We start from the raw sequence: 18,626 nt of genomic DNA, 5'->3' as shown, positions 1-18,626 counted from the left end.
ACTAAATAATTTTTCTCCCGGCTAAAGATTTGATCAAGTTGCTAAAGAACTCCAAGTTAACGTCGTGTTAAAGTGTTGTCTGTAAGTTGTGTAAGTGTCACTAAATCACAGTTCATACAACAGATTCTATACAACTATGGATTATGATGGAAACAGTTATCTTCAGCAAAATGATCATTAAAACCACAGAATATCAGCCGCGCACAACACTGACGTATGTTACCTGAAACAATATTCTTCGCAACTCGTGTGTAATTAATTTCGGCTTCATACATCAGCTAGAAAAGTTTGTTATAACGATCGTACTATGAGCACTGTTTTTAAAGAACCAATCTGATTAGAATTATTTTCAGTAAAATGAGTTCAGGAGCACCGGTGCACATTTATTTTTACACATTTGTATTACCTTCGGCATTTATTCTGCAGAATTGCGTAATTTAAATTTGAATTTGCCGCTGAGATAATTGTTCAGATGGCGGCAGACAAATGATAGAGACTTTCTATTGTTAGACCAAATAAGTAAGTATTTGAAATGATTATTAAACTTTACAGAAAGTATACTTTCATATTGTGCACTATTTAGACCTCATCAAGCAAACATTTGATTTGTTTCTAAGGAAAACACAGACAAAAACGCAATACAAATCTCTATCATCAATGGCTGCGCTCGTTGCAGAGGACAGAAATAATTAACAAATGGCTCAAATGGCTCTGAGCACTATGGGACTCAACTGCTGGGGTCATTAGTCCCCTAGAACTTAGAACTAGTTAAACCTAACTAACCTAAGGACATCACAAACATCCATGCCCGAGGCAGGATTCGAACCTGCGACCGTAGCGGTCTTGCGGTTCCAGACTGCAGCGCCTTTAACCGCACGGCCACTTCGGCCGGCAATAATTAACACAGATAATGCTTACTGAGAGAGGAATTAAAGTTACAAATAATTATTCACTCATATTTATAATAATAATGAACTCTATTTTCAAGTAATAATTAAATAATTACAATTTCTTGCGTCCGCAACTTACAAAAGCCAACCAACAAAAGGTAAAAACAAAGAAAGACAAACGCAGATCATAAAAGCAATTTACAATTATCATTGTCTTTATATGATACACATCGATATGTCTAATTACATCATAGAATATTATATAAATAATTAATATTTATAAGTTTTCACTGTTTTTTCATACGTCGAATACATAATGTTTATAACTGTTGGAGGCATAATTTCCTCTCGTCGCACTGTAGCTAAAATTTATCTCGTGGATGTTACAGGACCTTCGCCTATCGCGGGCAAATGCTCCACCAGCTGAGTCACCCAAGCATGACTCACGACCCGTCCTCACAGCTTCAATTCTGCGAGTACCTCGTCTCTTACCCTCCAGACTTCACAGAAGCTCTTCTGCGAACATTACAGAACCAGCACTCCTGGAAGAAAGGATATTATGGAGGCAGGGGTTAGCCACAGCCTGGAGGTTGTTCCAGAATGAAATTTTCGCTCTGCGGTGGAGTATGCGTTGATATTAAACTTCTTAGGAGATTAAAACAGTGTGCCGGAAGGAGACTCGAACTCGAGACCTTTGCCTTTCGCGGGGAAGTGCTCTACCAACTGAGTTGCCGAAGCCCACTTCACGACCCCTCCTCACAGCTTCAATTCTGCCAGTACCTCTTTTCCTACCGTCCAAATTTGTCTCCGCAATATCTTTGCTTCCAGGAGTGCTAGATCTGCAATGTCCGCAGAAGAGCTTCTGTGAAGTCTGAAAGGCAGAAGACGAGGTACTGGTAGAACTGAAGCTATGAAGGAGGGTCGTGAGTCGTGCTTGGATAGCTTAGCTGGTCGGCGGCACGGTAGCTCAGCGTGTTCGGTCGGAGGCTTAGCAGCACTCTGTAACAAAATAAACTGAGTGAACGGATCAACGAAGAACCTGAACGAGTGTCATGGGACGTCCGCCTTGAACAAATACAACGAACACTGTAGAACAAAATTAGATTAAAGAAAAAAGGTTGTAGAGTACTTGTCCGCGAAAGGCAAAGGTCCCGCTTTCGAGTCTCGGTCCGGCACACACATTTAACTGTCAGAAAGTTTCATATCAGCGCACACTGCGCTACAGAGTGGAAATTTCATTCCGGAACGTTCCCCAGGCTGTGGAAGTCATGTCTCCGCAATACCCTTTCTTCCAGCAGTGCTAGTTCTGCAAGGTTTACAGAAGAGCTTCTGTGAAGTTTGGAAGGTAGGAAACGAGGTACTGGCAGAATTGAAGCTGTGGGGACGGGCTGCGAGTCGTGTTTGGGTAGTTCAGTTGGTGGAGCACTTGCCTGCGAAAGTAAATATACCGAGTTCGAGTCTCGGTCCGGAACACAGTTTTAATCTGCCAGGAAGTTTCATATCGTTGCACACTCCTCTGCAGAGTGTAAATTTCATTCAGGGAAAGTTTAATTCACAGTTTATTTGCGAGAATCCCTACTACAGAGGCAAGGCTTCAGTGATGGTCTGAACGACAGTCAGTACTTGAAAAAACCTGCAATAAAGCGACTGTGTGTATGTGTGTGTGTGGGTGTGTGTTCATTTGTAGCTTTGATTGTGTGAGACCACATCTGACAGATAGGATAGGATCGTGAAGTGAAATGGGTATGAGGGACACAGCGCCGATGTAGACGTAGAGGGAAAGACAGCGGGTGAGCAAGCCACAGCCAAATCGAACGAGTTGGAAATGTAAAGATATGTGAGAATGGTGAAATGCTTTTACTACCAGTTCGTTGAAATTAAGTGGTTGGTTCACACTTTACGGGAATGAAGGGCTCATTTGGAACGCGAAGGCCCTACAGCATGGCCTGATAGATCAGTGGACTTAAACCCCCTGAATTTTTACCTCTGGGGCTATCTGAAAAGCGTTGTATATGCTGAACCAGTTATTGGCCCTTCAGCAGCGTGATCACCACGCGTCTGACGCTATTCGGAATGTGCGAAAGAACGCGGCAGTCCGTGATGCGAGTGTGAATGCGTGCATTGCACCCCATGGTGGCCACTTTGAACATCTGTTGTGGTGACGTAGATGCGATGCCGCACTGTGCTGTGTTCCGGGACGATTTGTTGTCAATGCACGCGGACCGTCCTTTTTCGGTCACATTTTTGTAGGACCTTTTTTCCTCCATTTTCAGTCAGGAATCTAACCCTTCAATTTGTCAGTTTTATTAATGTTCACCCTGTATAGTTTATTCAGGTAATATTTTTCAATGATGCTTAATTTTTTATTGAACCTACTTCAGAATTATAAATTCTGATAAATCTGCGTAGGAAAAATCGCAGGAAGCAAATGTTATAGAGAGGGGAAAGGGAGGGTGGGTGTTGCAGTTCTGTCAGGAGTGCGGAATCACCTCAGTAGGGCCCTGGATGCACCGGTACAGTCAAAGTGGGTGATATGCTGTCAGAGGATTTCCAAATTAGCAAAGGACTTCGACAGGGTTGTCCACTGGCTCCATGGTAAAAATTTACCTCAAACAAATATTACAGACATGGAGAAGTCAATGTAGCTGGATTGGGACGTCAGTGGGGTATGATAACTCTCTCCTACTCAGTGATGACCAGGTGGTGATTGCCGAATATAGTGATGAGTGATGCTTCTAACTGAATGTTGAGGAAGCTGTCTGAAGAATGACGTGCGGGATTTAAGAATAAATTTTGTGTAGTTGATGTCCCGTAATTCACAACTCATATTTCAAGGAACATCACATTTCAGCCGCTACGAACTGCTGATAAACTGTTTATGCGCAGCCGGTTTCGAGCTTAAGATAATATTCGAGTATCTTAATGTTCTTTATAACAGCTTAATCCAAAGAAAAGAGAATATGTGAGAGAGGGTGCTGATGAATGGCATGATTTATAATCCGTTCATCATAAGAATAAACCTGATGTAAACATTCCACTGAGTATTCTTCCGCGTTTGCTGGAACATCATTGGATTTCCGTTTCACGTGGGACTACAGCCAAGATGTCTCGAGTACCGTCAAGTACGATAATAAAGGCAGGGGCGCCGACTTATGAAAAATATTGGGGGGGGGGGCATACTGGGGGTCTTTTTCTAAATTTTGGATGGAAAATAATGAATTTTAGAGTTTTTTAAGCATTTTAGAGTCATATGGTCAACATTAGAACCACGAAAACTGGACTCTCGATAACCCGAAACTCCGGGAAACTCGACAAGCCTGACACTTTTTTGGCTTCGAAAAAAAGAAACAAAACATAAACAAGCACGATATTTTCGTAAAAAGGTAATTTAATTTACAGTAACAATCATGCTTATAGACTATTACAGAGCGCCGGCCGAAGTGGCCGTGCGGTTAAAGGCGCTGCAGTCTGGAACCGCAAGACCGCTACGGTCGCAGGTTTGAATCCTGCCTCGGGCATGGATGTTTGTGATGTCCTTAGGTTAGTTAGGTTTAGCTAGTTCTAAGTTCTAGGGGACTAATAACCTCAGCAGTTGAGTCCCATAGTGCTCAGAGCCATTATTACAGAGAACTGAATATATAGCTCTGCAAAGACTGAAATTATATTGAAATAAATCCTAAACTATCATTAAAAGAATAAAACATAAAATATTGTTGTTGTACAGTAATAGCACTTTGATGAATAAGTGAAATAGCTAATTTAAGCTTACTTTGAATAAGGCTCAGGGTTCATTAAACATCTCAAAGTTAATTCTTTACTGCAGTTAATAAAGTTAATACAGTATGCCTAATACTTTCAGTCAAAAAGTATGTAAATAGCGAGTTTTAATTGGTTCTTACAACCTAAAAAATTTAAGTATTTGAAAATAACTAATACAGTACTATAGTAATATAATAATAAAGTACTAGACTAGTACTAATATTTCGATACTGAAAATTTAAAATTATGTGTATATTTAATTCTCTATTTTATAAAGCTTTTTAATATTGTTCTAAATGTCATTATTAGGGCTAGAGTGTCTTTAGAAAGGTGCAAATGTCGACTGTCTGACTGGATTACTGAATATGAAGTCATTGATGACTGGTCAGATATCCAATTCATCCAAAATATCTCTTTGGGCATGAGGAACAGCCAAGTTGTTCAATCGCTTCTGTACCACTGTTGATCGGAGATATGATTTCAGACGTCTAAGGGCGCTAAATGACAGTTTTGCTGTTGCTGTCGTGATTGGAACTACTTGCAGTAGCTTAATGCAGTTCACTGCGTCACATAACATTTCTCAAACTGCAGGCTCTTGTGTAATGTACTTTCTTACATCACGCATGTTTTTTAAGACCAGTTGTTTTTTACTAGCGATATCGGCTAACACATTCAAGTGTAAGCGCAGTCTCTCAATGTCTAGGTCATTTTTGAAAAACTCAGTTGATATTTCCAAATTTGTTTCACCTCTGTTCACTAAAAGCAGGCACTCTTTTTCAACTGCAATGACCTGTGTGAGTCCAGTTGAAGCAAACCACTCAGTAATGCAAGATTGCATCATTTCATAAACTTCAATGTAAATTGCCTTGTAGTATTCCTTTGGGGTTTTGAAAGTGTGCAGTGAGCTGACTTCATTGTTTTCCTACTTCTTTCGTATACTTCGATTCCGAGGAAGCGCAGGATCATCAACTTGTGAAGGTTTTTATTTTAAACGCAGTTCCCAAAAGTGTTCAAAACTATCACGCCTTCCATTCAATATACAAATCAAGCCCTCATGTTTTTCCAGATCAGCAGTTAGATGAGGGCACTGATTTTTTTTCATTCACATTCTCTACTGGGTTCATTGCATGGCAATAAAGACGTAAAAAGAAATAAGTCTTGAATTGTAACATTGACTCAAGGTAGCCTGCACATTTGTAACCTTCTTCTGTTTTGTCCTCTGCAGAAAATGTTTCAAAAAACTCTAGAATTTCTTCAATGTTTGTAAATATTCTCAAGATACAAGAAGCTCGAATAGTCCATCGAGTCGGGCAAAGCGGTTGTAGACCAGCTTGTCCATTGGCGCTTTCACAGCATGTGCTTCTGAAAAGTCCCATCCTTTTGTTGGATCCCCTTACGGTGTTTATTAAGTACTTGGCTAAAGCCATAATATACCTTATAGACACAAGATGGCGGAGACTGTCTACAACTGCCAAGTTTAAGCTGTGAGCAATGCAGTGCACATAACGTGCTTTTGGTTGTATATCCAAAACTAACTTTTTTAGTCCTTTGATCTTACCTCTCATATTCGAGGCACAATCATAGCACTGTCCTTTTAAGTTATCCATTGACAAATCAAGATGGGCAAAAATGTCTTTTAAAATACTAAAAAGAGTTTGTGATTCAGTGTTGGGGGTTTCGTATAAGCCAATAAAATCTTCGTTGATGATTAAGGAATCATCGACAGTACTAATACAAAATGACACTTGTTCGTGAATCGAAGAATCATTTGTTTCGTCAACCATATTAGAAGAGTGTTCAGTCTTCTTGACTGAATCCAATACCTTTCTCAACACAGACTTTCCTAGTAGATCAATGATCTCGTTTTGAATATCGTTGGACGTCCACTTATACCTCGAAGGCCCTAACCAATCTTTAAACTCAGCTATGTCATTCTTTCGGAGTTCCAACAATTGAAAAAAATTTGAGTTTACATCTTCGTGCCCTCTAATTGCTAGTCCTTGTCGACATAGCAATTGCACGGTAGTAAAAATTGTCTCAAGAGCTAAATGGCCTTTCCTCATATCATTCAATTGGGAGGCCACACTTCGGTTAGTGATAGAATTTAGTTTCAGAACACCTCATTTATGCATAGACGTATTTTCATGATGACGGATTTTTTTCCAAAGCCTTTTGCCAGTTAGAAAACCCTACAGAAGTAAATGCATCTTATTTTTTTCAAGAAAATTGTAAAAGATTTTTAGCATCTGCCTCTTTGCACATTTTGCGAAAATTTTTTTCGATAGATGTTTCATATTCCAGCCGTGTATATTTGATCAACCAAGACTTCTGTAATGATCTTCCCTTACCGAATTGTCCAGGTTTCGGCTGTGAACGGTTCTCGCCTGATGACGAAGCAATTGACAACACAATAATTCTTGGAGGTTGACTTGCAGTATGATCAACTTCCAAGCGCGCCTTTTTGGTAACAAATTTATCCACTGAAAACTTAATTCACAATAACTAAGAGACTAAAGTAAACGAATAAAATATAGTGATATAAAATAGTCCACTAGACGCTGAAGTCGGAACACTAAACACGTCTGCAGCATGCACTGAACGAAACTATCCACACTGAATGACTGCGACAGCAGGGTGGGCTTTTTATAGCTATGGCGGCGTCATGGTGTCTCGAAACGTCAAGGCAATGCGAGGCGGAGGGTTCCAGGCGCTTCTGCTCCAGTCCTTTTGATGCCGCCGAGGCCGCAGCGCTGGCCCGCCGGCGCCAGACTTCACCCACAGGTTCGCGCACCGGGACAAATTCTAAGTGTGACCCCAGCACCGTAACACTATCATGATTCACACCACTCGTTTTCAGTTAACCTGCTTACTAACGTAATAATTATTGTTTCAACTCATTACTGAATGTATTTTAAAAGGTAATTATCGTCAAACAAGGAAAATAAAAAATTCCAACATAATTTTGTGATTTTACAAAGCATAATATAACAAATAATTTTCTTAAGTTATTGGGGGTCTCCGCCCCCCCCCCCCCCCCACAAACGAATTTTTGAAGGGTCTCGGACCCCTCAGGCCCCATGGAGTCTGTGCCTGTTACTACGAATGTAGTGTGTGGACTGTAAGTTGAGAATGTGGGTCTCACGGGGAGCATGCCGGCGATAAGTCCCTGCAGTAGCACGATCCTCTGTGCCCTCGGTGGCTCACGGTGGCTCAGCTGAATAGAGCGTCTGCCATGTAAGCAGGAGATCCCGGTTTCGAGACCCGGTCGGGGCGCACATTCTGAACTGTCCCCGTTGGTGTATATCAACGTACGTCAGCAGCTAATCGTATTGATTTCATTGTAATTTCATTATTGACTAAATAAACTTCACCTTTTTTCTTGTGCCAGCCTTTTCACCCAAGAGTAGCACTTAAACCCTATCTCCTCGAAAGTTGGTAGGTGTGTTTCTAAATCCGAAAGGTGATGTCTTTCCAAACTTCACGCCAGTCGCATAAGGGTGGCACCAATAGCGCCACTGTGAGGACGCAAATCAGGTTTGCCTTAAATATATGCATGCTGTAACGGCCGTGAACCCTAGTTACCTTCGAGATTGGACGTGGTGAGTTGATGTTAGTCAAGAATGCCTTTCAGGGCGACAAAATCGCAATTATCAACACCTCACTGAGTTTGAGCGAGGTCGTATAGTAGGGCTACGAGAAGCTGTTCCTTCTGCGAGTCTACATAAAGACTTGGCAGGAATGTAGTCTCTGTACATGATTGCTGACAGCGGTGGTCACGAGAATGTACTGTCGCAAGAAGATCGGGTTTCAGTGGTGTTAAGCGAGAGCTCATTGGAGGTCTGTGGTGTTTTCTGATGAAAGCTGGTTCTGCCTCGGTGCCCGTGATGGTCGCGTGTCGAGTAGAGGGAGGCCACTTGAGGGCCTGCAACCAAACTGTCTGCGTGTTAGACATACTGGACCTACGCCTGGAGTAACGGTCTGGTGTGCGAAATCCGGTGATTCAACCGGTTATGCTGCCATTCATGAACAGCATTCTAGGGAGGGGTGTTTTCCAACAGGATATCGCTCGCCCACGTACCGCTGTTGTAACACAATATGCTCTACAGAGTGTCGACATATCCCTTGGCCCGCTTAATCACCAGATCTGTCTCCAATCGAGCACATATGGGATATCATCGGACGATAGCACCAGCTTGTCCACAAACCGTCCCTGCAGTGACCGACCAAGTGCAACAGGTTTGGAACCACCCCGCAAACTGACATCCGGCACGTGTACAACACAGTGCTTGCACGTTTACATGCTTGCTCAGCATTCTGGTGGTAACACTGGTTCTTAATGTACCAGCATTTCACATTTTCTATGGCCTATCTGGCGCTTATATTAACTTGTGACCTTGAAATGTTAATCACTTAAATGTATTATCTAGGCAAATGTAGTTCCAATTTTCAGTACTCTACATTAATTACTTTTTGGTATTGCGGTTTTTTTTCCGTCAGTGTAGATGACACAGTAGATATCATATTTGGGAGGAGTTGCACTCGTAGCATATTCTGACCAACTTGATTTCAGTTTTGCGTGTTTTGACACACCAGACGCAGCGATTGCAGGATTCTGATTTAGACGTGACGGTGACACAGGCTCAAAGTCTCATTGGCTTACTGTTTGCTGCATAAGGTTAGCCTGCTGGCAGCATGTTAAGGTAGTTAAAGGAATATTCGATATTACACAGTAATATTTGCCATGTTGTTGGCATCGGGGGTCAGGGAGGTCGCTAAGTTTTACAATAGAGGTTATAAGTCAGTGCTCACAGAAATATTGTTTATTGGCTGAACCGGTTTCGACACTTTAGTCGTTTTAATAGCGCTGTGAAAAAAGAAAGAATGACTAAAAACACCTATCAAATTTATAGTAAAAAATGAAAGAAACAGCTAACGAGTATACTACATAAAATGTCGTTGGCTGCGTCTGAACGTAGTATAAGTGAGCATCAACAAAGGAGGTGGCTTACAAAACACTCGTTCGACCTATACTTGAGTATTGCTCATTAGTGTTGGGTCCGTACCAGGTCGGGATGACAGAGGAAATAGAGAAGATCCAAAGAAGAGCGGGGCGTTTCGTCACAGGGTTATTTGGTAAGCGTGATAGCGTTACGGAGATGTTTAGTAAACTCAAGTGGCAGACTCTGCAAAAAGAGAGGCGCTCTGCATCGCGGTGTAGCTTGCTGTCCAGGTTTCGAGAGGGTGCGTTTCTGGATGAGGTATCGAATATATTGCTTCCCCCTACTTATACCTCCAGAGGAGATCACGAATGTAAAATTAGAGAGATTCGAGCGCGCACGGAGGCTTTCCGGCAGTCGTTCTTCCCGCGAACCATACGCGACTTGAACAGGTAAGAGAGGTAATGACTGGCATGTAAAGTGTCCTCCGCCACACACAACTGGGTGGCTTGCGGAGTATAAATGTAGATGTAGATGTAGATGTAGATGCTAAGGGTATCCTACTACAGAACTTGAGTGGTGCTAGCCACCCGAAGTCCTGCAATAGCTAGACGTGTCTGCACAAACTAATAAATTTTGGTATTACACAGGCTTGAGTCACAATGACCTTTTCAGTCTTTCGAGGCATGGACTTGACATTAAGGTCGTCAAAGCTTTGTGAAACAAATTTAGGAGAAGTCTGAGTAAATAAGCAATGCGATGTCGAGTTATTTGTAGACTGTAGTAACTGAAATGAGGTGTCTGATACCACAAGTCACCGTTTAACTTCCTTAGAGTTTACATTTTCAGCATGGAATCAAGTGTAGGTCTTATTCGTAAGGTAATTTTTAACATCGACGTCTGTACACTAAATTCATTGCGTGGCACAGTAGTAACAAACGTTCTTCGGATTCCATTCACCTGTTGTATCTTCAGAGTCAATACATGTCTGCTTTCATTGCTTCCACTGAATTTCTACACGTAATTTTCTGCGAGGTCATTCAAGAGTGCGGCCAGTTTTGTCTTCTGTCGGTGTGCAGGAACACGTCTGTCGTAAACTGCGAGTCCATTGAAACTTTGTTGATCAATCTTCATGAAGCTTATCACAAAAGAAGGGAACAGTTCAAGCTCGGAAAACAATCGCTAATATGCAACGGCAAACAGTTTCTCAGCAATAAGAGCAGTTTCCTTTCATTAGTGTCGATGTACGACTAGTAAGTGAACGTAGTTGCACCAACCGTGTAGAAATAACTGGTCTCATATTTTGGTTGTGATTGTACCGTTGCATACGTAAGTCTCGTGATCCTCCCCACAGGGTGTACGTGGGTCCGAAGCTGCTGATCTTCGCGACGGAACCGGAGGACGTGCAGCGCGTGCTGATGGCGAAGTCGCTGACGCACCGCGACAACTTCTTCGTGAACGCGGTGACTGCCTTCGTGGGCGACGGCCTGCTCACTACCGGCGGCCGCCAGTGGCGGCAGCACCGTCGAGCCGTCATGCCCGCCTTCCGGACCGAGGTACCCACTTGTGTGCGTGGGACCAAACAGCTGAGGTCATCATTTCCTAGACTTACCCACTATTTGAGCTAACTAATGCTAAGCACACACCCATGCCCCCGAGGGTGGGGTACTCCCTTGGATACATCAAGTACACGACACGTTGTGATGATCTGGAATGGGTCAGCTTACAAGAGATGAACATTTTGGCTTTTCTGCTTTTGCGGAGTGGTAGGGGAATTTTAGCACAGGTATGATTACGTGCACTATGTTTCACAACATTTATGAAACGCAATTAACATCAGGCATCACAGACAAAATATTTGTTTAACTCAAAACGTGTCAACATATTATCCCGAGAATGGGTTTAAGAAACTTAGACTAAAAAATCAGTATTATAATAACAGAGCTGTGTCAAAAATCGACCGAGAGGAGTTTTGCTGATTGCTACCCTGTAACTGAGGACAACACCTGGGTGTAAATAGCTGTTTCATATCGTACTACCCAGATGTGGGAGGGTCACAATTCTGTTTCCGAGGAAACAGTGAGTAGCAGAAAGGACCGACTAGTCAGTGGAAAAATTATGAATATATCCGAAGGGACAAACAGAGTGATCCAGAACGTGAACACCGAGAACTGTCAACAACTTACAGATAATGCCATAACAGCAACCCGAGAAACAAGCTAAGAGCAAGCAAGTAACTATGTACAAAAGCAAATTCGTCTATTGGGAAGCTTCGGAAACATCAACACAACTGGACGAGAAAAAGCACACACACTTTCCTCTGCTGGCATCTGTGACCGAGTGGTTCTAGGCGCTTCAGTTCGGAACCGCGCTGCTGCTACGGTCGCAGGTTCGAATCCTGCCTCGGGCATGGATGTGTATGATGCCATTAGGTTAGTTAGGTTTAAGTACCTCTAAGTTTAGGGGACTGATGACCTCAGATGTTACGTCCCATAGTGCTTAGAGCCATTTTTTGCAAATCAAAAACAAACAATGAAACATCAAAACAGAAGAACAGCAAAAAGCGAAATACTGAATAAGAAAAATAAAAAAAACCTTTAAAAACTCAAAAATGGTACGTGCTAGAACATTTTGAAAGGTATATTCGAATTCTACACACAAAAATACATACTAGTTGATGTATCATATCCCACATGCAAAGTGGCTGTTGACTAGTGTTATTTGCATTAAAATGAGTAGGACACGAATTGTTCGTTGATAGGGAAAACCAACGCCAATGGAGTAATACAGCTAATATACAGGATATCATCAACATTGTATACAGCTATACTCAAACCTATCCGCCACCTCACGAGTATCAATAAAGAAGTCTCACACATGTGGAGCTCACAATGCTGTCGTTGTCGTGATGCGGAAACGGAGCGATTTATATGACATCTGAAAGGCCATAATCATTGATGTTCGGGCTAAGCCCGGAAGAATTTTCGAAACGGGTAAGTTTTTAATCTGTTCCTGTGCCGCCGTGGCTGAAGTATGCAGCCCGCGGCAAAATGACACTATCCAAAACCGGCGCCTAGGCAACCTTGATTTACCTGGGCCGATAGACGACATGGGGGGAACGGCGGCTGCAGAGATGTGAACGAACGAATAGACGTGCAACTGTTGAGCTACTGACGGCCCAGGTGAACTAAGGGGCTACCAACGGCGTCTCTTCAACGACCGTTCCACGATCGTTGCTGCGCGTGGAAATCTGCAGCAGATGCGTGATTCATGCACCCATGCTGACTGCTATTCATTAACGCAAGAAAAATTCAGAATATCTTCCGGTATTCAGAGCAAGAGTGTACTGATTCTGCCACCGACCGCCATTGCGGCTACGCATGACGCCACGGTAACTCAGTGGGCAGACGAAAGGAACGTTTCAGAGCAAGAAGGGCCAAGTTCTTGTAGGCCGTAATATTTCCTTTCTCTTCACCAAACAACTGTTTTATGCGCGGCGTTAGGGCGTACTGGTTGATGATACTCATAGATATGCCTCTCCTATACAATTGCAGCAGTTTGCTTGCATTTCGTCCTTACATTCAGACCTTTCCCAGGAGGCAGCAGTCCTACTTCCATACCTATTATGTCAACCGGTGAAACAGCATTTTGTTACTCTTCAAGCTTTCCCATCGGCTTTGTTGTAAACAGTGTTCACGGGTTTGCCGCCGGATGACGTGCAAATTTCACAATAGTTCCTCGGAGCAACTGTCCGACTACTTCATGTGGTTGAACTTTGCTGGTGGCTAGGTAAGACTGACGGTATCTGCACGTCGACGCCCCTTATGTACACCGAAGCGCAAAAGAAACTGACGTAGGTATGTGTATTCAAATACAGAGATATTGAAACCTCCCCTTTGAAAAATTAATGGATTACTGTGCTGATAAACCTCTTACGTTATTTGATTTTCAAATAGGTGAGCAGAACTGAACGTACGCACACATTTCTCTTTACTTATTCTGATCGGCATTAAACTGGCACACAATATTTTTTAGCGCAACGCAATCTGACTTTCAATAATCTCTACAAAAGAATGGCCCTGACTAACAATAACCTATACCTTTCATAAACCACTTACTTCACAAAAATCTTCGTTACTCGAACTACTACAATACAGCGAGCACCAATACTGCCAGCTAAATAAAAGATTCAAACTACTGAAGGCACTAACTACTGATAGGCATAGTTAGCGAATGAAAGATTTTGATAGAGAACAAACAATGTATTTACCTTAATAGTGTTCAAAAGTCATAATATGTATATCAGTTCATGACATCCAATCTTACAAATTTCGTTTTTCTGACGGACACACGTCCAGATCGTCCGCTCTCAAAACTATGCCATCTCTCTGTCTCTGATGGACACACGTCCAGATCATCCGCTCTCAAACTCCGCCATCTCTCTCCCCACATCCACCACTGCTGGCGGCTCACCTCCAACTGCACAACGTTACGTGCTGTTCACACCCAACTGCCCAACACTACGATAGCAAATATTCCAACAATGCCAACCAGCCACAGATTGCACACAGCACAGTCACTGATTTTCATACAGAGCGCTATGTGGCATTACCAACATAAAAACCTAAACAGCCTACTTACATAGCCCCCATGCTCCACACAAAAATTTTACAAATTGTTTTGGGCAGTGGCCAATACAGATTTGAAATTTTTTTTCATAATTACAATAACAAAGATATCAAATTCACACACTTATTGATACACTGTTGGTAAAAAAAAAGATTTTCTCACACTCCATAAAGACAGTCCTGACATTCATCACAGTAGTAATTGCAGTTCTTTTTTCAAAGTCTAAGCAGTAAAAGATAATGTACACGGAATTTCAGGTTCGTATCCTGGCAGGGTCGCTATATGAAACCTCCCCTTAGAAAAATTAATGAATTAACGTGCTGATAAACCTCTTACGTTATTTGATTTTCAAACAGGTGAGCAGAACAGAATGTACTCAGACATTTATCTCTTTACTTATTCTGATCACCACTAAACTGACACAATATTTTTTAGTGCAACGCAGTCTGACTTTCAATAATCTCTACAAAAGAATGGCCCTGACTAACAATAACCTATACCTTTCATAAATCACTTACCTCACAAAAATCTTCGTTACTCGAACTACTGCAATACAGCAAGCGCAAATACTGCCATCTAAATAAAAGATTCTAACTACTGAACGCACTAACTACTGATAGGCATAGTTAGCAAATGAAATATTTTGATATAGAACAAACAATGTATTTACCTTAATAGTGTTCAAAAGTCATAATATGTATATCAGTTCATGACATCCAGTCTTACGAATTTCATTTTTCTGACGGACACACGTCCAAATCATCCGCTCTCAAAACTCTGCCATCTTTCTTCCCACATCCACCACTGCTGGCAGCTCACCTCCAACTGCACAACGCTACGCGCTGTTCACATCCAACTGCCCAACACTACAATAGCAAATATTCCAACAATGCCAATCAGCCACTGATTGCACACAGCACAGTCAGTGATTTTCATACAGAGCGCTACGTGGCGTTACCAACATAAAAACCTAAACAACCTACTTACAATATGTAAACAGGCAGAATAGGGCGCCGCGGTCGGCAACGCCTATATAAGACAGCAAGTGTCTGTCGCAGTTGTTAGATCGGTTACTGCTGCTACAGTGGACGTTATTAAGATTTAAGTGAATTTGCACGTGGTGATATCGGCGCACGAGGGATGCGACACAGCATCTCCGAGGTAGCGATGAAGTGGGTATTTTCCCGTACGACCATTTCACGAGTGTACCGTGAATATGAGGAATCCAGTAAAACATCAATTCTCCGACATCGTCACGGCTGGAAAAAGATCCTGCAAGAACGGGACCGACGACTACTGAAGAGAATCGTTCAGCGTGACAGAAGTGCAACCCTTTCGCAAACTGCTGCAGATTTCAATGCTGGGATATCAACATGTGTCAGCGTGCGAACCATTCACGGAAACATTATCAATATGGGCTTTCGGAGCCGAAGGCCCACTCGTGTAACTTTGATGACTGCATGACACAAAGCTTTACGCCTCGCCTGGGCCTGTCAACACCGACATTGGACTATTGATGACTGGAAACATGTTGCCTGGTCGGACAAGTCTCGTTTCAAATTGTATCGAGCGGATGGACGTGTAGGGGTATGGAGACAACCTCACGAATCCATGGACCCTGCATGTCAGCAGGGGACTTGTTCAAGCTGGTGGAGGCTCTGTAATGATGTTGAGCGTGTGCAGTTGGATTGATATGGGGCCCCTGATACGTCTAGATACGATTCTGACAGGTGACACGTACGTAAGCGTCCTGTGTGATCACCTGGATTCATTCGTGTGTATTGTACATTCCGCCATCCATGGGCAATTCCAGCAGGACAATGCGACACCCCACACGTCCAGAATTGCCAGAGAGTGGCTCCAGAAACACTCTTCTGAGTTTAAACACTTCCGTTGGTCATCAAACTTCCTAGACATGAATATTATTGAGCGTATCTGAGATGCCTTGCAACGTGCTGCTCAGAAGAGATCTCCACCCCTCGTACTCTTACGGATTTATGGAGAGCCCTGTAGGATTCATAGTGTCAATTCCCTCCAGCACTATTTCAGACATTAGTCGAGTCCATGCCACGTCGTGTTATGGCACTTCTGCGTGCTCGCGTGGGCCCTACACGATATTAGGCAAATGTACCAGTCCTTGACTCTTCAGTGTAGAACATACGCGCGAAGAATGCGCAGGCGCGTAAATCAAGCATGCGCAATGATTGCTCTGCGATTTTCGGCAGAGGGCGTTTAAATGTGGCACCATCTATCTGCAAATCATTGCGCATGCGTGATATCCGCAACTGCGCATTATTTGCGCTTTTGTTCTATATTCGGCGTGTCGACACGCGGATGCTGTCAGTTGTACGTAGCCACTAGCAAAGTTCAACCACCAGAAGATGTCGGACACTTACTCCGAGGAAATATTGTGGAATCTGCACATTACCATCCGGCGGCAAACCCGTGAACACTATTTACAGCATTTTGTTAATTATCATATCATTCTGCGTCATGAGCATAGGTGTTGTACTATGTCTGGGGACAAGGCAGTAAGGTGACGTCATCGACAATAGCCGATATTTCGATTAGATGCATACACTGTCATTTGAAATTCCTTTGCACATCGCTTACTTGCTTCAGTTTTGCCTTGAAAATGAAAAGATTGCACCTGTAGAAATATCATCAGCTGAGTATTTTAAAAATCTATATCTCTACCGGTTTCGGTCATGGACCTTGGTAATGCCTTCTCCGATGGTTTTTTAGATCTTTGTTAAGATTGGTGTCAGTACGACAAATGTGAACGATCTGGCACAGATAACCATTAGTGTGGTGTCTCTCGCCCCCCGACTCCTTTTGCAACATCTCTGGAATTTAGCGGATTTGCTGATAGCTCAGTGCTGATGGCCCAGAGCAGTCTGTCAAAGCCATACACATATTTACGAACTAGTGGTGCACTGAGAGTAAGCTGATGCGACCGATGTTTACCGCCTTACGGAGACAACGCTTTGGAGAATGTGCGGCAGTATGAATTAACGGCACAGAGTCTGATGTTGCCATTTTTAAAGTAAGACGAGGACTTCATACCCAAATAATGTTATTTGTTTATGTATTTTGACCCTGAGTACTTTGGATGTACACTTTTGAAGGATTAATTTAGCCAGATGAATGAGCTTGATTACGAAACGAATTGTTGTGGATTACGTGCCTAATACTGGTGGTTGTATGATTAAATATTCATAGCGATGCGGAGTTCACTGTCATGTTCTTGAAACCGCTGTTAAAAGATTCAGGCCTTTTGACACACAGTTACCCTGCTGGAACATGCTGTCGCCGACAGGGGAGATACACTAGAAGAGATGCACGTGGTCCCCAGTAATGAAGGCGTAGTCCAAAGCTACCATGATGTCTTCGATTACTACCAAGATGTCGCGGGGACCCAGGTGAATATCCGCCATAGCCTGCATCCGTGGGGTGACGCATGTTACCAGCAGTTGTTCTCCTGGATGACGGTGTATCCGAACATGACCATGTATCTGGTTGGTTGATTTGGGGGAGGGAACCAAGCAGCGAGGTCACCCGTCCCATCAGATTAGGAAAGAGTGAGGAAGGAACTTGCTGGAAGTGATTTAGGGAAATAACAAAAAACCTAAATCAGGATGGGCGGATGCAGGTTTGAACCGTCGTCCTCCGAAAATAAGTCCAGTGTGCTTAAACTGCGCCACCAACTATCTGGCGTAACAATAAACGTGCTTTATCCGACCAGGTGACACGCTTCCACTGATACAACGCCAAATCTCCTGTGCTCACTGTAGTCATCATTGACGATGTTGTTGGATCAACATGGGGACAAGTAGTGGTCTTCTTCTGCAGAGGCCGATGTTGAACGGCGTGCTCTGAAACACTCGTGCCTGCGCCATATTTTTGGTGTGTCGCCAGGTCTGCTACAGAATGCCGCCTTCCCTGCTTAACAGAACGGACACGACTCCAGCCTCCACGTTCTGCGAGGAGGTAGGAGCGTCCAACAACTTGTCGCCTACTCGTGGTTTCACAGCCCTTAAACCACTATTCACATAGCGTGTGGGCAAAAATATGGAAACACGAAAAACACTATACGTTACAATGTCTACTATGGCGTAGATAAACCGTTGGCATCCGAAATAGCTCCCAGTCGACTCGGGATAAATACTGATTGCCCATGGTTACTAAGCGAATCTTATATCATTCGTTCTGTAAAATAGTGGAAAGTTCAGACAACGATGATGGAGGTGGACTGCAGTCACGCGCCGTTCTCTGCAAAGTGTACCACAAAGACTCAATAATATTGACATCTCCTGACTGTGGTAGCCAGCGATGTGACAAGCCGTCCTCGTGCTCGCAAGAGCAACATTGGACGATGCGAGCTGTGTGAACAGCGGCCCTGCCCATTGGG

At 43.1% G+C, this 18,626-nt stretch overlaps 1 protein-coding gene across 1 annotated transcript in view; it reads left to right on the top strand.

The window, feature by feature from the left end:
• The window catches only part of LOC126196407 (cytochrome P450 4d2-like), a 113,411-nt gene that overhangs the window by 14,075 nt on the left and 80,710 nt on the right, over positions 1–18,626 (top strand). Inside the window, exon 2 of the mRNA XM_049934566.1 lies at positions 10,941–11,142. Within this exon, the coding sequence (XP_049790523.1) occupies positions 10,941–11,142 (202 nt within the window). The remainder of the gene's footprint in view (positions 1–10,940; positions 11,143–18,626) is intronic.

The sequence above is a fragment of the Schistocerca nitens genome, chromosome 1, assembly GCF_023898315.1.
Source record: "Schistocerca nitens isolate TAMUIC-IGC-003100 chromosome 1, iqSchNite1.1, whole genome shotgun sequence".
In the NCBI taxonomy this organism is placed as follows: Eukaryota; Metazoa; Arthropoda; class Insecta; order Orthoptera; family Acrididae; genus Schistocerca; species Schistocerca nitens.
The sequence above is the reverse complement of the archived record's forward strand: the minus strand, read 5'-3'. Positions and strand labels throughout refer to the sequence as shown.